Consider the following 25397-nt stretch of genomic DNA (forward strand, 5'->3'; position numbering starts at 1 on the left):
TCCTATGGAAAAAAAAAGAGGAGCTGGAGCTCGGCCAAGTCTTTCTTCCTCGCCGCCTCCTGACTCACTCCTTCTGTCATGTAGCGGGGCCTTATGAAACAAGTCAATACAGAGAAGGAGCGCAAGCAAACAAACAAATGAGCTGGAGTGTGTGCGAATGTGTGTGTGTGTGTGTGTGTGTGTGTGTGTGTGTGTGTAGAAGCACAGAAATAGAAGAATATGCACATGTGTGTAAGTGTGTGTGTGTGAGAGGGGGGTGAAGAGAATTATCATGGAGAAAAGACGTGCAGTGACTTTCTTCATCAAAACCTTGGCAGGCGATCAGAGGAGGGGAAGCTATTGTTGGAAGACACCCTCCCCTTCTCCTGAGCACACAACCGAACGCACACACACACACACACACAGACACACAGACACACACACACACACACACACACACACACACACACACACACACACACACACACACACACACACACACACACACACACACACACACACACACACACACACACACACACACACACACACACACACACACACACACACACACAAAGTTAAATGCACACAATCTTCCACCTTCCTCCCTCCGCCCCCACACTCCTGCTTTCAAACTTCAGGAGAGAGCTGCACGCCACTGTCACATCTTCTTCTTTCCAAAGTCACAATTAAAGACGCTGAAAGTGTGTGCGTGTCTGTGTGTGTCTCTCTCTTTGTGTGTGTGTGTGTTTGTGTGTGTGTGTGTGTTAGAAGGTGAGGTGGCGGCTGCTTCGGAAAAATTTTTGATTGGCAAACTTTATCTGGGGGCCCCGAGGGACTGCGCAGCCACTGTAAACGATTTATCGGAAAAATGCATCCCAGAATGCACCTGGGGGGCCTCGTGCCCCGGGGCGATTATTGAATGACCTCTGAGAGCGTGACTCCTGCTAACCTTCCCTCGCCCGTCAACAAATTAACTTCCCGGCTCCTCGGCAGTCGGAGAGGCGCGAGGAGGACGACCCGTTCAGCTGCCGCTATTTACACGGCGGAGTTCAGACACAGTGTCAAGATCCCAAACAGAGGAGGGAGGGGGGAGAGGGGTAGGGTGGGGGGGGGGGGCGTCTTCATTAGGAGAGGAAGAACATGACGAAGAGGAAAGTTTGTTTATATAACTATAACTGTAATTTTTAGGTAATTTAAGGTGATTTTGGATGGAAACTGACTAAATATTTCATTGAAAACAAGAAAATCCATCAATTTATATACCTGCCTGTTCCTATACATGATAAGGAGTTTGTTTATTTACTATATTAAAGCAGTGTTAAGTCTAGTAGTTTATATAGTTTCACTTTCTATTGAAGATATTCTCACATCTCCCTGTATAGAAACTTCTAGTGGTGTATATTCTTCTCACCGACCTCTGAGACCTTTAATTCTAGCACTAACATTGTGGGATAAGCTGTGAGTTCATGAAAACTATGAACAAAGCAAATGAAAAGTTCTCAATGTTGTCACATACCTGGATTAATCCGATTAACATAAACCATAGAAACACAGAAAATCCTCACATTTAAAGGGATAGTTTTTCAACATTTTGGCAAATTCGCCTAATGCCATAATCCCTACAGTCATAGCAGTAGGTTCATTACCTTTAATTATCGGTGCATGTTGTTTTGAGATCTGCGGGGCAGAGACGTGAGCTGCTCGGCGAACACAATGGAACTCAATCAAACTCATCAAATAGACAATCCAACAACTCCAAAACGCTCTGGTGGACAAGTTGTGACCTGCACATTCACCACGCTATGAGATAATAATGTAACATTACAAGATGGAGTTGTTTTAGAGGCAAATGTGTAGCCGCAACTACATTACCAGACACGGCTGCTGGGCGGAGTGCAAGTAGTTCAGAGTATTTGCTTCGTGTGTCGTAATGTTACATAATTATACATGATTATCTCATAGCGTGGTGAATGTGTAGGTCACAACTTGTCCACCAGAGCGTTTTGGAGTTGTTGGATTGTGAATTTGATGAGTTTGATGAGGGACCGGGGACCTGTACCGTTTGCTAAGCAGCTCACGTCTCTGCCCTGCTGATCTCAAAACAACATGCACTGATAATTAAAGGTAATGAACCTACTGCTACGACTATAGGGATAATGGCAATAGGCGAATTTGCCAAAATGTTGAAAACTTTAAATGTGAGGATTTTCTGTGTTTCTATGGTTTATCTTGGTCGGACTAATCCAGGTATGTGATATTCATAACCTCACAGATATTACATCTCCAGCCTCCACGCTGTGACTCTCATTTCACCTACCTAGTCTGAATCTCAAGGCGGCCAGCGGTCCTCCGTGAAAGGCGAGCAGCAGCGTATCTGTCCCCTCCGGGCCTCCGTCCAGGCCGGACCCCCACCGCAGCGCCTCCAGGCCTCCAGAGCTCCTCATGTGCTGAGCTAGCCTTAGCGTTGTGGCTGGAGCTGCCTCCTCCGCCACCAGCGCCACGTTCACCGGCGCCAAGCCCACATCAAAGCACATCAGCTCTCCTTGCCCGCCGCCGACCACGAGCGCGGCGCCGGCCGGGTGCCAGGCGAGGAGGTCGGGGGGCACGGGGCAGGAGGCCAGGAGGGAGACCCCCCTCCGCTGGTCGTACAGCACCAAGGACGAGTCGCTCAAGCCCAGGAGGAGCGCGGTTTCAGAGGGGTGGCGGGAGCAGGAAACGGCCTCGGACGGCAGCGGGATGCGCGTGACGGAGGCGCGGTGCGGCCGTCCTCGTGCGCATTCGTACGTGCAGCTGTCGGCCCAGCATCCGTCAGCTGGTCCCTGAGGTTTGGTAGTAGGAGGAGGAGGAGGGAGCTCCACCGTCAGCAGCTGGTAGGGCTGCAGCAGGCTGAAGCTGCAGTGCAGAGGGGTTCCTTCAGTCCGCACAGAGCTCAGGACCTGAGGAGGAGGAGGAGGAGAAGAAGATCAGTGCATTTAAAATTTGATTCTTTCTTATCTGTGGAGATTGACACGGTTGCACTTTTGTACTGTTTGAATCTGTATTATTATCTATTGTACTGTAAACTGACTGCTGCTATTTTATAACATGCTTTTGTTTTTATTTATTGTATTTTTTTTTGTACCAGGGAACATCTATGTATGGGACAGCGGATGGAAATTAGCCTGTGGCTACAATCCGGCTTGTTTACGATTTTGTTCTCGTTCATGAACTCGCATTGTCCCACTTTAAATAAATTGAATTGAATTGAATTGAGATGGTAAAACTGTTGCCACATTATGTTTTTAATATGTTGATGCATAATTATTTATTTGACACTTTGCACTATGTTGTTGTTTTCTATACTTCTTAAAAAAGTTCTTTGCTACTATAGGAGACCGCCGAATGAAATTTCGTTGTATATGTTTTATGCAATGACAACAATAAACTTAAAAGAGTAGAGTTGGGTAACACTTAACTTGAATACGGGTTCATAAAACTGACATAACACTGTCATAAACATCAATGAATACTTATGACAGTTGTTGATTAGTGTCATTCGGTAAGTTATGTCACTTTTGATGCAAAGTTGACATTGTTTGAGAACAGATGTCCTTGTTATGAGAACTATGTTGTCTTTATTTCAAGTTCATCTCAAACAATGTCAACGTTGCATCAAAAGTGACATAACTTACCGAATGACACTTAACGACAGCTGACATAAGTATTCAATGATGTTTATGACAGGTGTCATGTTATGGTTATGACAGTATTATGTCAATCTTATGAACCCGTATTCAAGTAAAGTGTTACCGTCTTTTGTATAGATTTTATTGTGCTGTTTTGTCTCTTTGTCTCTTTCTCTCTCTTACCTTAGTGTCTGTTGTGTTTAAATGTTTATTGTTTCGGGACAATAAAGATTTACTTTGCTTTACTTTAAACACATTTGCTGTAATGTTATTATTTCACATTGACACTGGAGTGGGTTTAGACGCAGGAGTCTAGAGTCAGTCACACAAGGGGCTAAACTTTAAAGGGACTATGAGGAGTTTCTGAAAGCGAAGTGTTTTCACACTACATTTCCCATGAGCCTCCGCACGCACGGTGAAATTCTTGGATCGGCGCAAGACGGACGAAAGCGAAAACATTTGCCAAGAATGTTTTCATTCATCAAGAATGAAAGTCGGAGGTTCAAAGACGATCAGATAACGTCATAGTTCCGACCATAAATGATGCCAACGAGCGATCCGGTGGCGTTATTCCCATGACCCGCTGGGCAGCGTCCGGGAAACCAAAACTAGGAAATGCTGGGCGAGTCGACCACTAAATAATAATATCAAAATATAAGATAACTATAAAGACAAAACAATATATTTATTGAAAATGGACCCATTAACAAGTGTGGGTAATGTAGATTCATCCACATTAATAAGAGACTCTTTTATAACCAAAAGCAAACTCCTCGGGGTCTCTTTAAAACAAGCAAGTGTGATAAACCTGAGATTGTTTTATTCATAAATAGGTATTTGAACAGCCAGCATACTGTAAATCTTCTCAATAAAAATAAAATTAAGTAAGTGCCTTCAAGCTAAATGAGAATACCTGTATATCAGACATGAACAAGCTGGTGAAAACTGAATTGTAATTTCAGAAAAGGGTCTAAAAACAAAATAAAAACACATATATTAATCCTGTTTTTTTCTCCTGTGCCATTTTGTCCATGTCAGCTACTTGGCATCTTTTCTTGGCTGAAAGTTCATTCATGTTTTGGGGTTCTGTCCTGAGCTGAGTGGAGGTGTGAACATCAGTGAGATTTGCCGATTTGAGGCTCGGCGCTTGTCGATCTATTGCTTGGTCATGACCGTATGGTACAGTAGCTGTAGCAGTGTATTATGGGAGGTGGGTCATAATTTTCTCACAGGCCACATAAATTGTATCTGGTTTGACATGTCTGTGTGTTTCAGAGGCCGAGTTCAGTCACACTCACTGTTGCATAAACAACACAACTTTAATTGTGTTGCCGTCTCAACATGCTCTCATGTTTAGGAATTGGAAGGAGCCGTCTTGTGTCAGTACCTTCAAACAAAAACAAAAAAACGACGAGGACGACGAAGAAGAGTGAAAGGAAGAAGAGGAAGAAGAAAACCAGAGGCAGAGAAATGAGTCATACCGTGGCAGAAGCCCCAAACCCCCCGGAGATGGCGAGAAATATAGAGCCCTCCACTTTGCTCATCAACAAACCGGCTGTCAATCAAGAGACAGCTAATGATAACAGCTCCATTTTAACTCAAGGTCAACAACAGCTTCTCCCTGAGCATGCCACGGCTTGGCACCCAGCACCCGGCGATAAACAACCTCCTCTTGTTTACCTGCGCGAGGAGCCAAGAGCTCAACCGTTGACAGTACGGTGAAAGACGGGGAGGGTGGTGGGGGAGAAACAAGCCTTTTACCAATATGAATAAGATGATACAGGATTCATGGAACATAGTAGGTTTCGTTTGTCAGCCTACTTGCGCGAAGATTGATATTACTTAATTGGAAACAAAAGGTAGCCCCAACTTATTCAAATCTTATGACAGATGTTATGAGACATTTAGAGCTGGAGAAAAAAAAATTCTTACTGAAAAATCAGGAAAGAAAGTTCTATAGAAACCGTTTATTGATTATTTTAACCAGAACACATACTGTAGTCTGAGGGTTATACATACAATTTATACTAGAAGTGCTCTTAATAGAAGGAAATAACTTTTATTTTTTATTTTATTTTACTCTATTTATTTATTTTTATTCCTGTCTCTGTTTAGTTTAGTTTGTTTTTTTACTTTTGAAGAGTGTATACATGTTTGGCTACATACGTATGTATAATCTTTCTTTTTTTCTTTTTAAATTAATCCCCTTCATCTGTCTATTTTTCATTTTGAGATACATACAGTAAGTTAATACAACTTAAATGACCTTTTTATGTAAATGTGTACGTGTAAATGTGTATGGTGTGTCTGATATGTTTTATGTTCAAAATGAGGAAAATCAATAAAAAGAGTTGGGAAAAAAAAGAAAAAAAGATGATACAGGATTCATTTGACCAAGGGTCAGATACAGAGAATTTACATTATGTCGCTCCTGGACCAAAACCAGTCGGTGGGAGTGGGTACAATGCCCCCACCACCACCTCTACCTCCTCCGATAAGCGAGCGAGCGTTGACATTAAGGAGATAGGCTGTGCCACGGGTGGCGCTGTCGATAAAACACCCACCAGGAACCAGGAACAGTAGGTGGATGACAGGAGACAACAGCCTGCACTAAACAAGTCCCTCAGTCACTAAGAGGAGCTTTTTAGGAGGGATTTCACCTTAACCAAAGCCTCCATCAGAGCCCGGCATTGACCGTGGCAGCTTTGGCTAAATGAGCCCATTTCTTTTCGCCATGTAGACAGAAAGAGGGATCGGCTGCCTGCCTGCCTGCCTGCCTTTTCCTTTTCCTTTTTGCAAAGCTGCCCGGCCCAGTTTTTGGCAGGCATTGCCAAAAAGGGACTTAGAGGGAGGAAGGGAGTTTTTTTTTTTTTCTTTTCTTTTTGTGAATGTGTGTGTGTGTGTGTTGCCGCCTGCCCATGGTCTACAGCAGGAGAGAAGCAGAAGACTGTCCTCCTGAAAGCTTTTTTCCCTCTCCATAATCCCCCAGAGCTAGCTCCTGCTGCTCCCCAGGGGGTGGGTGCTGTGTGTGTGTGTGAGTGTGTGTTTGTTTGAGGCAGCAGGCATGAGGGGTTCAATTCATGTACGGGGTGGGGGTATCCTTCCTTGGGTGGGGCGGATAGCAGCGTTTCTGCAGGGACACTAAAAAGTGACACATGCATTAGATAAAGTTGCACAGGGACACACATGGCAGCCGTGGAGTCTCGTCTGACCCCGCGACCACCTCTCATCCTCCCTCAGCTTTTTTTTCTTTTCTTCATCCCGTGCCCGGCCGGCTCGCTGGTGCCCGCTGCCCGCTGTGCCAGCACGCCACCGCCACCGCCACCGTTGAGGAGGAGGAGGTTGCAGCTGATTCAGCTCCGTGTCGCCTGACAGGTGACACTCAGGGGAGAGGAGAAGGAGAAAGGGAAGCTGGCGAAAGCTCAAAGAGAAAGAGCGAACGCTACATGGCCTGGTTCAACCTGCAGCAGTCACTGATTTACTAATGTGTCTTCAGTCTTATATTTATTATTATCACATATTACCTTTACAAAAATAATGTTTCTGTGCAACTCATTCTTACAGTTAATGGTTTGTTTTCTCCGCTGGTCACCTTCATGCAAAGGTTTAACAGCCTTAAACATCGAAGTATTGATTTGCAATTACTTATATTCATCTGGATGTTTGAAGATACAGCCTGTTACAGTGGTTTTATGATTAGACTGAAGAACCAATAACCATTATATTGTAAGGACATCTCTGAATGTAGTGTCTTTATTTGTCCAGGCCACGTTATTTCAAATGTAACTTTAAAGGGATACTTCAACAATCAACTATTCATCGTCATGCCAAGGAAGGGTTCGGAGAACTTTCGGTGTTATCAAAATGCTTTTGGAGTTCCAGGGGGTCCGGCTGGTGATGGGTTTTCATATAATGGCGGCGGATAGAGTTCACTTTTGAATCGTCCAAAACACACACTATGAAACATCCAGATACCTCCATACTGCTCGTCCTACTGACCCAAGTGTCCTGAAGCCGCCACATGAAAAAGTTGTTCAGAAAAAATTCATGTGATCTCTGTTTTTAGCCTTGTTGTAGCAGTAGCTCCCAGTGGCTTTGTTGATGTTTGTGCGCATGGGTGAGATTTGCTGCGAGATGTTCGTTCATCGTTGTAAACACGTAAAAACATCTAGCAGCAAATCTCGCACATCTCGTGCAGCCACTAGGAGCTACTACTACAACAAGGCTAAAAACAATGGTCAAATTATTATTTTCTGAACAACTTTTTCATGTGGCGGCTTCAGGACACTTGGGTCAGTACAGACGAGCAGTATGGAGGTATTTGGATGTTTCATAGTGTGAGTTTTGGACGATTCAAAAGTGAATTCTATCTGCCGCCATTATATGAAAATCAGCAGCCAGCCGGACCCCCCCTGGAACTCCAAAAGTGGTTTGATAACTCCAAAAGTTCTCTGAACCCTTTCTTGGCATGACGGTGAGTAGAAAACTGGTGAATTATTAATTTTGGGTGAAGTATCCCTTTAACTACAAGATTTGTGTCCTGACAGAAAATACGTCAGGCCCAGTTGATATAAGAGTCTAGTATTTAAAGGATGTGGCCTACAAATCTCAAAAACTGGGCTCAGTATTTACATTTATTTGAGTCTTCTCTTCAGGTCGTGCTGCATGTCTCGTTTTCCATCTCATGTGGACTGAGCAAAAGGCCCCTGAAGGTAACACCACAGCACTCGAGACGTTCAGGGTGATGAGGTTTGAATCTGTCAGAGCCTCCAACTCTTAAACTGTAAACACTGTAGACACTGTACTACTGTATGTAATGATGAGGCAGCGAGTCTAGATATCAATATTTACCAAAATGTGTAATTGTAAGAGAAAAGTTTTGTCGGCATTGGTCTTGCTCCTATTTTTAAAGAAAAAATTGTCATACGTGTTTTAAAACCTGCGACTAATATTGATTTTTTTAATTTAAAAAAGCCTTTTTATATAGAAACATATAGAAATGGCTGAAATACAGTTTGCATGTAATACAAATCACATATTAATTCACAATATCTTTAAGTCGAAGCTTCTGCTTGGCTGTGAACAGCCCCAGAGTATATTGTAGGAGTTGAATGTAGCTACTGCACTCACTGGGTCTGAAAGCATAAAATAGAAAAATGATGAATAAGGTCAAAAGAGGGGAGTGAGTGAAGGAGTGAGTGAGTGAAAGGACAGACAAATATTCACAAAAGACGAAGAGAAAGCGAGGGAACAGGAGTGAGGAGAGAGAGAGAGAGAAAGAGGAAGAGGGTGGAGACATGAAGAGATGCAAAGAGGACAGAAATGGAGAGAGGGAGGGAAAGAGAAAGACAGAGAGAGAGAGGCCTCTAGTAAGTAGCTTTCTCCTGGTTATTGGTTTCAGTGACTGGTCAAAACTATTCTTCTCCATTCTTCTCCTTCTCCTTCTCTCTCTCTTTCTCGCGGCACCTTTTTTTTTCTCCCCCTCCGTGGCGTGAAAGATAAAGCGGATGGGCCCAACTGTGTGGCTGGCCCTTGTTCACAGCAGTGGCCTTTTGAAGCCAATTTTCCAGCTCACGGAGCAGAGAAAGACAGGGAGAGACGGGCAGAGAGAGAAGAGAAGAGAGTAGGAGAGGGAGAGAGGGAACGAGGGACTCGGGAGGAGAGTCGAGGGATGAAGGGATGAGGAGGAGGAGGGGGGTGGATGAGTGGGACTGGGAAGTTTTAAGGTATGTGTGTGAATGAGGGGTTAAGAGTTGAGGTAGTGATGTGAGGAAACACGCGGGCGCAGCAGGATTACTAACCACAATATTCCTCACACCTTCTCCGTCATTAATTGGTGCCACTGAACATAATTGTGGTGCACGGGGAATACGACTTCTTTTTCTTTTTTTGTGTGTGCTTTTTCCTCCTGTGACACAAAGCTACTGTACTGGAGCTCGTGTGTGTGTGCCTGTGTGTGTGGTAATGCTGCACTTTGGATTCCAGACCCCGACTCCTCTTTTTTCATGGTCCAAAATTATTATTATGACTCTAAAAAAACTGTGCACACGGCTCATGCTGCACAGCTCTGAGAGAAATTTACCCATTTTAACATGTAATATAGCCCCTAATACCCCCCCCCCCAACACACAGAGACACAAACACACACTCCTTTACCCTTAATCATAGCGTTTTCAAAGCTGACAGAGGAAATGAAGTGCAGATTAGAGAATATTAAATTTTTTGTGCAATTACATGTTCTCTCTATGCTAATTATTTAATTCGAGGTTGTCTTTCATGGACGGTGTTGTTGTTGTTTTTGGTGTTGTTGTTGTTGTTCGGAGGGTTTTATTTTGTTGTTTAGCTACAGACGAATGTGACACGACGACACAGCAGCACATAGGAAGGGCTGGAGTCGGTAATAATTAAGAGACAGAACTGTTTGGTGACAGATAACAGGATAGTCACAGACCTTAAACACACAACACACACACACACACACAGACAAAAGAGGTGCGTTCACAAACATAGACACAAACAACCCGGGTAAAAAAAAAAAAGGGAAAAAAAGAAGCTAAAGTGACTTAAAATGCACATAAATAAAACATTTCTTTTGCCCTTTCATTAAGATTATTAAATTTCAGGAGAGGGTTTGTTTGTGTATCTTTGTGAGTCTGTCTGTGTTTGTGTGTTTGTTTGGTAGTGGGGGGGGGGGGGGGGGGGGGGGGGGGTTAAAGAAGGAAGCATGAAGGAAGAAGGATCATTAAAAATGTTAACTGCATAAAAAACCAACAACTATGTTTGTGTTTTCCTCTCGTTCCCACCCTCCTCCTCCTCCTCCTCCACCCCCCTGCATGCTGTGGCTCCATTTATCAGCATGAGGAGGAGAGGAGTAGAGGAGAGGAGAGGAGGAGTGGTGGGGGGCTATGAATTAAGACCACATAGGGAAAGAAATCAGACTTTTTTAAATGCCGAGAGACTGGCTAGAAAATTGGCTTAGTGCGGCAGATAGCGAACTGAACAAAAGGAACATATATATGAGCTTGAAGTGATTGAAGTAGCTGGCGTCTCCCGATGTGCGCCCGGCGTTTGATTCCTGCCACGGCTCTTATATAAACTGCTCGCTTAATTTCACACCGCGCATCTGAAAAATGACAACAAACGCTTTCATTAGAGGAGCGATGCCGCCGCCGCAGCCCCACGAAGAGACTTTAATGTTCCTGAAGCGTGGAGGGGAGGGAGGGAGGGAAGGGAAAGGAAAGGAAAGGAAAGGAAGGAGGAGAGGAGAGGAAGACGTGGTGATGGAGAGAAGAGGAGGGGTGAAGGAGACGGAGGGAATAAACTAGGTGAAGGAGTGTGATAAATGTGGAGAGCGTTCCAAAAACAAGAAGCGGAAAAAGCGGCGAACAGCATCTGCTTTGATTATTTCAATATTCATGTGTCTTCTCCCCCCCTCCATCCTCCTCACCTCCTCCTCCTCACCTCCTCCTCCCATCCCTCCTTCGTTTTTGAATTTGTTTTCCTAGCATGCAATTGGTAACGCTCATCTTTTCTCCCTCTTCCCCTTCTCTCCTTCCCTCTCTCTCTCTCTCTCTCTGGTGCGGTGGTGAATATTTTGCATCTGCTTACCGAGGTAACGCGGTACGAGGAGTCGAGTTAAGCCCGGTTCGGTAATTTGGGGATCTTTCATCTTGGCTTTCGGCACGAGGCCAATCCTAACGTTGACACAGAATAGGGTCACGGGTTGGGTTTTTTTTTTTTTGCTAGAGGCCATGAGGATGTGTGTCTAAGCCTGTGAGTGAGTGTATGTGTGTGTGTGTGGATATGTGTGTGTGTGGATGTGTAGGCGTTCTCCTTCACGCTGTACCACAGCTCAGCTTTTCCTGCTTATTTCATATGGTGATACATGGAGGTGCAACACAGAGGTGCCACCCTTGAGGTGACTAACACACCGTCCCCAATCCCATCCACCGCAACACAGGACTCGACTCAAAACAGCCGCTTTGTTGCCTCTTTCACCGCGCGTGTGTGTGTGTCTGTGTGCCTCGCAGTGTGTGTACGGTAAAATAAACAGCTGGAGTTGTGATTCGTGGCTTCAAACGAGACTGAAAGGTATTAAAAAGCTTTAAAGTTAAGAGTGTTTGTAATGGGCTCTTTTTTGTTCTATGTCTTTACTCCACTGTTTTTTTTTATACGCTGCTGAAATTGCTGCAATTGATTAGTTAGATTCAGTTTAGCTTCTTCTCTGCAAAAGTTCTGTGATAAATGTTTATAATGATGTTGAAAAAAGTATTTAACTTCAAAAAGAGCCGGTAAAACAGCATAAACAATGTGCCTGCATGGCTTTCACCTTCATCGAGCTCAAAGCACTGCAACTCAAGAAAAAAACGAGCTGCAGATTCAGGAAACATCGATTTGACAACAGATGCACTGCAAAAATAAAAAATGGAAACAATTGCAACACATGCAAATAAATAAACATTCTACAAATTCAGTGTGTGTGCATCATGATCCAAACCACAGAGGCCCGAGTTTGAGTCCAACCTGTGGCCATTTGAACCATTATCATTCTCTTTCTCCATCTGACTTTTTCTGTGTCTGTTTTGCAAAATTAAGGCAAAAAAAAGAAAAAAAAGACAGACACTAGTGGGGCTGCACTTGTTATTCAATGCTTTTAACTTCAAAAGTCACAACAACCTGGTTCATCACTTTTTTGTGCCACCTGGAAAAAAAAACTTCTGTTGTGTTGTGGTTGTTCTGCAGGATCATGTGTTTGAATTTGCAGCACATTTACATCTTTTAACTTTTTTCTTGTAAGTTGTAGTGCGTTGAGCCCTCAGGGCCTCTGTGTAAAGGTGACACTAAGTGCAACATTACACTGTCCAGTCAGTGATGGGAATGTTCTTTAAAGGGATATTTCAACATTTTGGCAAATTCTCCCATTAATCCCTATAGTCATAGCAGTAGGTTTGTTAATTGTCGGTGCAAGCTATTTCTAGAACGGCGGAGCAGAGCCGCGAGCTGCTCAGAGCTATGCTACGGAGGCTCATGGGATTTCTTGGTTTCCCTCATCAAACTCATCAAATACAAAATCCAACAACTCCAAAACGCTCTGGTGGACAAGTTGTGACCTGCACATTCACCGCGCAATGAGATAACGCAACATTACGAGACAGAGTTGTTTTCAAGACAAATGCAGAGACTGCTTGCTGAAAAACTGTCCCTGACGGGAACGCACATCAGCGGTTTTGCATGAATTTACCTCTAAAACAACTCTGTCTCGTAATGTCCGTAAAGTCCAAGGTGAGCGCCGAATATGAAATTGTAGAAAATAAATTGGCAAGGGTTAAATCAGACGTTTGGGAGAAGTTTGGTCTCCTCAAAGACCAGGAGAATAACGTTGTCGTTAGTGGCGCGGGTAACAGGAGGGAGGGGACTCTTTACTGACGGGCGGGGTGGGCGCGGGAATTGGACCCGTGTAGGATTCTGGTCATAATAACAGACACAACAAACATCAATATGGTAAAGGTGGGACATACTGTACAGTACAGGCCTTAGTGCTCACATCTCTGTTATGGTTTGGGCCTGTAAACCACACAGGTATTTATTAATGTCTTCACTTTCACTTGTTCACTTGTGCTCAGATTCAGCGAAATGCACCAAAACCCATTGGACGACAATTCATCACTCAGCAGGACAATGATCCTGAACCTTTTCACCAGATTCACCTGATCTCAGTCTGATCTGAGGTGGCTGCAGTGAAGAAACTTCCACTTCGAGGACATTCGATGATGATTTTGATTCGTGCGTAACTATTCTAACCTTTGGGCGCTACGATTTAAAACAGTTATACCGTCCACAGCGTCTCTTTCTTCACTCTGTGTGTGTGTGTGTGTGTTTACCTTGAGGCCTTCGGCAGCCGAGCAGCCGAGGAGGACCAGGTTGTTCCTGTGTGTGTTGGTGGGGGTCCAGGGCCGCGGCTCCTCGCCGGGCTCGTCCAGGCTCCACCAGCAGAGCGCCACGTCCTGCAGCCGGTTCACGCACACGCGCCTGTGCAGCCTGCGACCCCACCCGCTCACCTCCACACACACCACCTGCACGCGGACACACACACACAAACAAACACATACAGTAAAGATATTTCCTATAAAGAACAGAGAAGCTGTCAAGGTTCATCCATTAGGATTCACCTGTCCGACCCGTGTCAACACCTGAGGGCGATGAAACTTGTGCATCTGCAGCACGCCGCCTCGCTCGCTCTCATGTCCTTCCCTGATCCTGTTTGTGTTGATGTCTGAGGTTGTTTTTTATCTTCCATTATTAATGTCTGTGTGTGTTTTGTTCTGTCGGGCTTGTTGTTTTAGTGATGTGCATATTTTTGGGAAGGTCTGCCACGCTCTACAGGCCACAACAAAGAGACGCACGGTAATGAGCTCTCGTGGCGCTTGGGGCACACATACACACACACACATACGCCCGCCTGCAAAGAAACACACACACACACATACATGAATGCATGCATGTATATACACGCAAGCACATAAGTACATACATAAAAATGGCATGTAAACACACACTCGTATAGACGCGCACACACCGTTGAACACGCAGCGCTCTCAGCTGAAGCACTTTTTAAAGAAAGTGAAATTGCAGGTCTGAACTGTGACTTTGCCTTTCATGTGCAGTGCACCACAGTTCATTCCCTCTTCACACACACGCACACATGCACGCACACATGCATGCAGCCCAATATCCATACAGGCCTTTCATACACTCTTTATCTCCAGTCACACTCAGTGACACAATGAAGCAGCTACCAGAGTCGATGGCTAAAATGCATGCATTAGGACACACCCACACACACACACATGCACACACACATGCATGACCTTTGTCGTGGTGCATAAGAGCGGCTAGGACCCGACAGATAGAGGGAGGACAGAGGTGAAGGAGGAAGAAGGAGCGATGAATAATGGCTGGTAATGAAGAAGGAGCTGAATGTTTTGGGTTTTGGACAGAGGGGAACGAGAGAGAGAGAGAGAGGGGAGGGGAAGAGTTGCGACAGCTTCAGGGAAATGGGAATAGAAGAATAAATCATGCTTGAATGAAGGGATGAATGAAGGACAAAACAAAAAGGCATACATAAGGAGACAAGGAGGTAGAATAATTGGGATTTTTTTTTTTTTTGGGTAATAGATCAATGGGAGGTTTGGGTCAAAATGAATATTTGAAACGCAGGAAAAGAGCAGTCAGATGTAAAATCAAAATCCCACTTAAATAGGTATGTTGTCATAAGTGGGAATACAGGAATGTCTTTAGAAATTAAATTAAAAAACATATAATCCTCAATACAAAAAAAAGGGGGAAAAAAGAAAAAGAAGACGGTTTAAAAGCCAAGGAACATGCAGAAATTAGTATATCGACAAGCTGTAGTGTATGAGTAGAGCAGATTTCAGGTTCAGTGGTCCATGTCTTGCCCCTTCTTGCCCCCTTGGGGGAGGAGGAGGGGGGGGGGGGGGGGGTGAATTTGCTTTGGACCCAAAATACAGAGACGAATGAAAATGATGGAAGTACATCTGATGATAAAGGGAACAAAGAGTTGCCCCCAAACAGCTGAACGGGAGATCACTAACAGATTAGAAATGGGTACGAAAAAGAAAAAAAAAAATCAGAAAATCACTGGGTTAATAACACACTCTATCTCTAAACCCCCCCCCTCTCCACACACACACACACACCCTCCATCCTTACCCATCGTTTCCCTCTTCTAGTTTTTTTTTTTTTCTGCTGGCGTTTGCTGGTCAGCAATAATCAAAAACCACTTTCTGTGGGCCGGATTAGTTTAGCCCCCCTCTCCAATACTCCCCCCCTCCTCCTCACACACTCTCCCTTCTCCAGCTTAGCCCACTGGACCAGGGCGATGTGTATGTGCCGCTGTGTGTTTGTGATGGTGGGGGGGGGGGGGGGTTGGCGTGTGCGTGCGTGGTTGTGTCCACGTGTGTGTGGGTGTGTTGCAGGTTGCATGAATGTGTATGTGTTGAGGTGGTGGTGAGGGGGGGGAGAGGGGGAGGGGGTGTCTTATCAGGACTTTGCTTCTGGAGACAGACGCACGGCAAGAACGATTGGCTTTATACACACACACACACACACACACGCCAAACATGCACATGCACCCACACACACACACACACACACACACAGACACACACACACTTCAACAAAAGGGCCTGGCAGTAATGTGATAATGCCAGGGTTAGCGGTTAGCCAGCTAGTGAAGGAGGACACAGTGCGGTTTTGTTTTGGGGGGAGAGAAGAACAGGACGACACATAATCAAACCTGTTACTAACACCTACAAAAAAAACAACAACAAAAAAAACAACAACACACCTCCAGATCAGACCGCCTCTGCACACACACACATCTTTATGAGAGATTAATAGACAGAGACGCAGAGAATAAGAGGCGACCTGGGACACTGATCCCACAGTAAAAGCCGTAATCCCAGGTTGATCACACCGAAGCTACCTGTTGCTGCTCACAAAGACACAAACACTCTTCATTTAAAGACGGTGGATGCTGGGCCAAATGGATTAGACATGTGGATAGGATACGACGGGAATAAAATGTGAAAATGTGACATGTAAATACGGTAAAAAGTGATATAAAGTTGATAAAACAGTATGTGTGCATCCCAGTGGCACCACAGTGAAGCGACTCTCCATCCTGTAGATGAGTTATTATTGTATTATCTCACATAGAAGCAGTAACACTGAAGTCTAATGAGAGGGCGTTTGGGGAACCTGCTCATGTTTATTCAATGAGAAAAAAGAGGAAAAGTAGGTCCAGCGCAATAATATTAACGAATTGTAGTTAATATTATTTCTTTATTGTGTTTAAATTATTTGTTAGGTCAAGGTGAGGTCATGCTATAATAAGCCTTTCGGGTTTCCGACCTCACCTGCACATTTTTTCGTATCTTCCTCCCTATTAAGAGAGATAAGTAAATGTATTTGTTTTATTTCATATGTGCAAATAAATAAAAGTCTAAAAAAATCTAATGTATGTTCCTCAGTGAAGCTTGAAAGTTGTGATGCAGTGTTTGTTTTGCTAAATACTTTGGACTTTGTTTGGAAAATCATTGAATATCAACTTCATTTTTTGTTTTTCAAGTAACTTCCTTAGTTAAGTAACTTTCTTATTCTCCAGTAAATACAGGATTTATGATTTTATTATGAAAAAAAGACTTCCATATTTTGTAAAGTAGCAACTAACACACTATTGGGGCTGATTAGCAGTTATGAAAATTGCTTAATATCTGCATCCCTGTACGTGACAGGTCTGAAGGACCATGTATTCATCGTGGTGTCGTGGTGAAGGTAGATATTCTATTGAAAAGCCGATACTCTGTGTAGGCGTTTGAACCGAGAGTAGGTTGTTTCTCAATAACAACAACAACAAAAAACCAAACAGGTCCCTCAACCTGCAAAAACATGATTAAAACAGACCGGGCTCCAAAGCTTTGGTGCATTTGGGGCTTTATATTATTTATATTTTTTATTGAAAGCAGCCATATTCTGTCTTTTATCCTGTGTTTATGATTGTTTATTATGGTAATACCTGTGCAGGGCCACTGTGGCTGTGACTGATTTGTGCTGAATGTTTCTTGTTTGCAGGTTTTTTTATTTGATCTCAGTTGGAAAAATGTGAAATATAAGAAACAACTGGACAGAGACATGTCAACATCTTTCTTTTTAAAATTTTTCTGTCTTCTCTCGCTGTCCCGTGTATTGTATACCTTGATTTCAGAGGGGGAGAGTTTGTCTGTCCGTTGGCGGCCGCTCTCCGAGGAGTCCGGGGTCTTTTTGTTGATGTAGACTGCAGCCACTTGGCTCTGCTCCAGGAAGGACAGCAGAATCAGCCTATCGCTGAGCACCGCTGTGAATGACATCACCACACACATCAGCTTAATGACATGACACTGAATAGAGAAAAACAGCTCTGTTGAACCCTCCACAGTCCTCCCTACATTCGCCATACATCATGATGAAACAGGTATCGATTAAGATCCCAACTCTTAACATGTTTTTGTGCAACATGAACCTGTGAATCAGGATTGGAAATGTGTTTTAAGTAATTACAAATAGTAAGAAATCACATGTTTTGTGTGCAGCCTTGAGGAGCAAAAGGTCCTCCATCTGACATAACACAGCCAATAGTAAATCATTCATTCATTCATTGTTCACATATTGGTATTGATAAGGCCTGACAAAGGCTCCTCAGGAGGGATGTTTCTGATATTTACATTTAAAGGTCCAGTGTGTAAAATGGGGGGAAAACCATGATATTCTGGTTTGCAGCGCTCACTCCTCCTGTCGGCAAAGTGACGGTGGCCTCCGAGGACAAAAAAACTTGTTTACCACGACTGGGACGACTGACTGGGACTATTTCAGGAGCATGAAGTGATGAGGAGAAGATCTAAACCATTTTACGATACGTCTGCTGTTTCCTCCTCCTTCTTCTTTCCATCCTCCTTCTTCTCCATTGGTTTATTTATGAACGTGAAACGTGCTCTCTGGTTGGCTGGATTTTCCGTTCGGGCTGCCGTACAAACATGGCGCCGCAAGATGGCGACACTCTCTCTAAAGCAAGACCCTTGCTTTTATAAGGCTACGAAAACCAAACAAGATTATACAGTTATACAAATATATTCATAGGTAGTATATTCAGATTTTGTCAATAAACCTTACCAGTTATTACACACTGGACCTTTAACTTTGAATCAAAAATATTAAAATTTTACCTGGTTAGCTAAAGAAATTAGTTTGCTCGTCTTATATCCTGCTGTTTTCATGTTTGTGAATCTATATGTTGTTCTTTTGATGCCTGGGAAACAACGATCAACTATTTTTTCACCTTATCATGTCATTATTTATCAATATCTATAATGTTATTTTGATAAGTTTACAGAAGAAGGAGAGAAGTTCAGTCTGTCTCTGTCTCCTTTCCATTCTTTCCTCCACCTCGTCTCTTCTCTTTTACTTTTCTCTCTGTCTAGTTTCCACTCTCCTTCCTCCTCCTCCTCCTCCTCCTCCTCCTCCTCCTCCTCCTCCTCCTCCTCCTCCTCCTCCTCTCTCCTGTGTTCTTTGTATCTGCTCCTCTCTCTTCCCCTCCTGTCGGTGCTCTGCAGGCTCTGAGGCCTTTTTTGTGGTAGAAACTTGATCCTGTTCAACTCTTCAGGAGCTGCATGGAAACGCTGATTAGCAATTAAGCCCCCCTCTCCTTCAAATTAATCTGTTTATGAAACCAATTAAATGGAAAGGAAGGAGAGGGGTAGTGGGGTGGGGGGGTGGAGGGGGGAGTTGTTGTTACACATGTCTCTCAGATATCCTGCTTTGAGTTGAACGAGTAAGACTGCACCCCGAGATTTAGAAATCTAACCGGCAATTAACCGTGGCATGTGTGTATTTATAAACGTGTGGGTATTGGTACGATTACACTTCAAATCATCCTGTTGTGTGAAAATTTCAAATTAATATGCAAATATTCATGAGGGAAGTGAAACATAGCTCGAAAATACAGAAAAGGAAAAAAAAACAAAAAAACGAGCATCTTAAATCAGGTCAATTGAGTCAGTGCGTCCCTGCGCTGAAGTTGGATTATAAAGCATTTGTAATGAAAACTGGTGCAAGGCTTAAAAACCAGTAGGAAATACAGCCATTAACTCTGGCTTGGCTCTTTACGAAACAACGTTTTAATGCAACGGTAAGCGTCTTTGTAATAGATTACAGACAAATCAAGTTAAATGCAGTTTAGTATTGATCTCTATGGGTGTCTATAAACGGGATTAGGATTAATCCCATTCATTCCCAAATGAAGGAGGGAGGGGGATATGAAACCAGGCTGTGGCCCAATCTGGGACCAGGTGGCTGATTTGGCATTAAGGCCCAGACCTTCATGACCCACCATGACACACACACACACACATAGAGACACACACACACACACACACACACACGGATATCTACATATATATTCATACATGCCAGCCTCCGACCGTGTTATTACACATGTACAGTGTCGCACAACAATTCAAATTGTGAGTTTGCATTCACAGGCACAAAAACCAACCGCATGTTACAGGATGTACACGGTCACACCTCACACACACACACAGACACACACAGAAACACACACAGAAACACACGCACACATGCACAAAGATAGTCGGCTAAATCCATTTAATGCCATCTCCTCAGCAGCATGTTGACATAAGAGGCCAATGGGCTTAACCAAAGCACATTTAAACATGGGTAAATGAAACGGGCTATGAAAAATCACTTAAGGATGCTTAATCGTGGAGCATATGCGCGGCGGCTTGGCCCAGCCGTCGGCCAACGGAGGCTGGTAATGCTCCGATGGTGTAAAATATGTGTAATCTACCGCTCTGTGTGATGCAATCGGAGCTCATGGTAGGAACACGCATGTAACCGGCATTGAGGAGGAGACAAAGTTTAAGAGCGGACAGTATAAGCCTCCTTTGTCACATGGTGAAACAAAAAACAAGACCTGGCTGCTGCTGCTGCTGCTGCACACACACACACACACACCAGGCACTAACATTCAAGCTCAATCCGTGCAAATCAGAAAAGGGATTTTCGTCAGCATTCAAATACTGACAACCTGTTTTGTTTAAGAAAGTTGTCAAAATCCTGTGCAGAGAATTAATTCTCCTCCATCATTACACAGTGACGTACATCTGCATTTAAAGGTTTGACTGGAGCCGCAGCAGCTGATTTAATGACATTTAATGCATGTGTTTTGATGTTTAAGTTACAGTTTGAGATGTGTTTTTCCAGCACCGAGGCCAAATATTTGCTGATTCCAGCTCAAATGTGAGAATTTGAGCTGTTTTTTTCATCATATCTGGTTGTTTTTAGGGGATTTTGGGGATTGGAAAAGTTGTAACGAGTGTTTCCGATTAATAATTTGAGAAAACAATCATCAGATTAACTGATAATGTAAAATAATTGCTAATTTGACTCCTATAGTTGACTTTTTTCCCATTTATCTGACATTGCAGTGATTGACTACACAAATACAGACAATAATGAGTCACGATCAGCAGCATATGTCACAACACTGCACACACACACACACACACACTTACACACCTGTCACACCTTGATTGCAACGGTGAACTGTTTCAATAATGGTACATTGTAAATGTGGCGAGCGGGTGTGATGTGGTGGTCTGGCTCTCTGGTCTAATTGTCTCTCAGGCTAATTTAACAAGTGACAGATGTGAGAACAGCCTCTAACCTACCAAACCCTCCAGTACACACACACACGCACACACACACACACACACACACACACACACACACACACACACACACACACACACACACACACACACACACACACACATACACACACACACACACACACACACACACACACACACACACACACACACACACACACACACAATCCCCGGAACCCACCCTCTCACAACCATTACTCTAATAATTAGTGCCTCTGAGGCTTTGAATGGAGCGCAGCGGGAGGTGAGTGGGTGTGTGTGTGTGTACTTGGGTGTGTGTGGGTGTGTGTGCGTGCCGTGCACCTTAGTACATGTCATTGTCTGTGTCTGTGTGTGTGTAGGTGTGTGTGTAGGTGTGTGCATGTGTGTAAATGTGAGTGGACATACAGTAAGTGCTCGTTCTTGTTCATCTACATTAAAGAGAAGAAAAAAAAGTCTGTGCGTTTGTAATTACATATGTATTTGTGTGAGGACAAGTGTGTGCACGCCTGTGTGTGTGTGTGTGTGTGTGTGTGTGTGTGTGTGTGTGTGTGTGTGTGTGTGTGTGTGTGTGTGTGTGCGCACTATGGGGGCTTTATCAGGTGTCTGGAGACCCTGGGCGGAAGCGGGGAGGGCGGTGTTATGAACAAATAATTGATACAGAAAGAAAGAAATAATTAGCAGATTTGGGCCGGTGTCCACGGCCTCTTATTCTCTCCTGCCAGGTCTGCGGAGCGAGAGAGAGAGAGAGAGAGCGCAACGCGGTGGTGGAGAGGAGGTGGAGGTGGAGAGAGGGGGGCGGTGCTCCCTGGAGGAACGCACGATGGAGGAAAAACACTGATGGATGCTCTTAAGGGAAGGCCCCTGGACACACACAGCACAAAAGGATTTGCCCGCAATTAGCTAGCAGAGTCGCCGCGCTCACCTGTGGCACCTGCTCTATGTGTGTGCGTCTGTGTGTGTGTGTGTGTGTGTGTGTGTGTGTGTGTGTGTGTGTGTGGTACATGTCCAGCTGCATATGTGGTGAGCAGGTGGAGGCACAGCGCTGACCGTGTGAGATGTGTGTGTGTGTGTGGTAGATAGTTTGGTTTTAAAATAATGAACATTTAAATGCACATGTGCCCAGAAATGATGATGAAATGATGTTTGTGTCCTTAAATCAGCCTAAACCGCCATGAAACATCTGGAATATTTAAAGGACAATTCCGGGCAAATTCAACTCGGGGCTGTATTTTCCTATCATTTTAGGTCTAAAAGAAGGAATCTGAAGATTTTCAGTTTATAATTGCTCCTGTTTTGCGGTAGTTGTGTCTGTCCCCGCATCGTTTGAGTCGCCATCTGACGCTGTCTGTGGAAAAAAATTGCGGCTTTGAGGGATGTAAACAGCCTAAGCAGCGGAACTTCCATCTGCTCCCATTCATCGCTGCCGTGGCGATGCGGGGACAGACACAACTACTGCAAAACAGGAGCAATTAAACTGAAAATCTTCAGATTCCTTCCTTTAGACCTAAAATGTTAGGAAAATACAGCCTCGAGTTGAATTTGCCCGGAATTGTCCTTTAAGTCATGATTTCACTTAATGCAAGTGTAAAAAAAAACAACACACAAAAACGCAGGAGGCAGTGGTTACCGCAGTAACAGACTATTATGATTATGCAACAGCACTAATTAGCATCAACGGCACCAAAGTAACCAACAGCAGAGTCAAATATGTCTTAGGGCTAATTATAATGCACTGGGTGAGAGTGGAGAGTGTGTGTGTGTCTAACTCACCGTCAGTGATGGTGTGCGCTGGCAGCCGTCCCACTAATATGTGGTCTAAACACACTTGTTCAAGTTGAGGTCCATTTAGGGTCAGGGTCACCAGGACTCCACTGCTCAGTATCAGCTGCAGGGCAAATAAAAAACAAAGATCTGAAAAAGAACATGTTGGATCACCATGCTTCTACAGTTTGGTCCTGTTTTAATCTCAATATGATGGTCCTTGTCCTGTCGTTTTTATGTATTCAGTCCATTTCTCTCACTTCCGGCAGCATTGATCCTGTTGAATCCTTATTTTATGAGTCGGTTGTTCCATAATATGTATTTTTTCGTCCATAATTTTCAGCCAATCTTCCTGTGATGGTGGGTCTGTCTTGTACCATTTTCTTGTAATTGCCTTTTTACAGGCTACTAACATAATTTTCAATATGTATCTATCATCTTTCAACACAACATTTCCCATAATGACGCCAATATATAATAATGTACAAGACTTGGAGACACCATGACCCAAAATTCTGCCTATACCTGAATGAACATCTTCCCCAAATTTTGCGATCTTAGGACTTTTCTATTTTGTGATATTGTGCTACATAAATCAAATTGATAAGACTTTTAAACAGTGTTTTAAAAGGGTTCTCAGGTCTGACTTGTTGTGTCGCTGTTTCATGACCTCCAGAGTTTTGTTCAGGAAAATTAGCTTGTTTTGGCAAAAGATGGTTTTTAAAACATATCAAACATTAGACACATCCAAAAAAAAAAGAAGGACTGGTTTTTTATTTGGCTGAGCAACGACAGAATTAACCTTCAAGGATCAAAAAGAGCCACATTATAATTAAGTTGACATTGTTTTAGGTGTTTCCTATTAAGTTTGAAAATTTTGGTTGGCCTGGTTTTGGGCAGACCGGGGGACGAACATTCAGCTCCTGCCACAACCTGAAAAGTGTGTGTGTGTGTGTTTGTGTGTGTGTTTTGTGTGCGTACAGAAGGTGGTGGGCTGAGGAGGGTGTGTACCTGGCAGCAGCGCTTGTTTCTCCATCTGGTGTGAACACAGGTGTTGGTCTGCAACAGTTCCTGAATGAGCACGGTGGATAAACAGAGAGAAAGACGATGAGAGAGAGAAACAGAACAAACAGAGGTGTAGCGGAGTGAGTCCAACCACCCAAACACAACGACACAACGACAGTGACAACTCACAACACAAAACCACATAAAACTGGCTTTAAACATGTAAGTCTAGCTGGAATAAAACTATATTTAACATTTGGGCAGCAGAATAAAAATACATTTACTTTTTAGGAATTAGGAATTTATATATTTAAAACAGGGACAATGCACAAAAACATTAATCTTGTAAGACAAGAGAAGATGCCTTGAGCCAGGTTGTAGCAACATTTGCTAATTTCCACCTGTAGTTCCTGGGCAGGTAAGAGACAGACAGAATACAATAGTGATATGATCTGATATAATAATATTTTAAAAATAGACAGAGTAAACTAGCAAAAGCAGGGAAAAAGAGCACCAAATTATGAAATGTAGCCTAGAGTTTAGATGAACAGCACATACTCTCTTATTCTCATCACACATTCAAACACAAGCACACACAGAGACAACAGTCCAACTATCTCCATCCCCATCCTCACCCTCATCAATCACCTCATCATCAATAACCACACTCATGCACATATTAATAACCAGTACAATACATTACATATTATGAGTTACTGACATTTTAAAGTAATTAGTTACATTACAATATTACTGTCTCAGAATTGTAATGCGTTACACTACTTTTGCATTACTTTTGAGTTACTTTCGCCGAAATAACGGCAGAAATATGACTATAAAGTCTGGTTTATTGCAGCTGATAATACAGTATATTCAGTGGAGGGTGGTGTAGCAGGCCTCTGAAGCTACTAAAGCTACGTTTTGCGGGTAATCTACTAAGAGTAAATGCCTTCAGTAAATAACAGCACGTGCAAACCGCAGGGTTGACAGTTTTGCACGTTGTAATCGTGTCCACCATCCAATCCAATCCAATCCAATTTATTTATAGAGCACATTTAAAAACAACCAAGTTGACCAAAGTGCTTTACACAAAAAACAGTGAACAAATCAACATTCAGTAAGAAAGCACAACAGATAAAAAAAACAAACAGCAAAACCAATAAATAATAAGACCATAGTTGCTAAAATATTAGGATTTCAAACTGTGTTAAAAGCCAGGGAGTAGAAGTGCATTTTAAGACGTGTTTTAAAAACAGCTAGGCTAGGGGCCTAGCTCTCCACCATGGAGAGTGTGGAAGGAGAGCTGGATGACTGCAAACACAGAATTAAATCTGATCCGATGAATTAATTAAAAAGAGCAAATAAACATCTTGTTGATCTACGGTAAAGAAAAAACGTGGGAGAATATCTGAGACTTAGATTGTAACGGGTAAAATATTACCGAATTTTTTTTTGTAATGCTTTATATTACCGCGTTACAGCAAATAGTAATACATTACTGTAATTGCGTTACTTTTGTAATGCGTTACTCCCAACACTGATAACGAGACACATTTACAAAGACACTCACATGTAACTCAACAATGTGTGCAAGCTTGCTTACTAAGTGACCAGCGCTTTGACTCAACTAAAGTTATGAAATTTTGTGCAACAATTCTGTGATTTTCCGTCTTTTCATGTCGCTGATTCCTGCATTAAT

The 25397-nt window shown here is 43.3% G+C and overlaps 1 protein-coding gene across 1 annotated transcript in view; it reads right to left on the reverse strand.

Annotated features, from left to right (window-relative positions):
• wdpcp (WD repeat containing planar cell polarity effector) overlaps positions 1–25397 on the reverse strand; it is a gene marked incomplete at its 3' end in the record, with an annotated part of 84111 nt that overhangs the window by 35168 nt on the left and 23546 nt on the right. The window contains exons 7-11 of the mRNA XM_083987499.1: positions 23705–23764; positions 22703–22817; positions 17423–17562; positions 13529–13720; positions 2300–2918 (exon numbers count right to left, since the gene is read on the reverse strand). Coding sequence (XP_083843625.1) covers positions 2300–2918; positions 13529–13720; positions 17423–17562; positions 22703–22817; positions 23705–23764 — 1126 coding nt within the window. The remainder of the gene's footprint in view (positions 1–2299; positions 2919–13528; positions 13721–17422; positions 17563–22702; positions 22818–23704; positions 23765–25397) is intronic.

Source organism: Trachurus trachurus (assembly GCF_905171665.1).
Source record: "Trachurus trachurus genome assembly, chromosome: 15".
Classification (NCBI taxonomy): domain Eukaryota; kingdom Metazoa; phylum Chordata; class Actinopteri; order Carangiformes; family Carangidae; genus Trachurus; species Trachurus trachurus.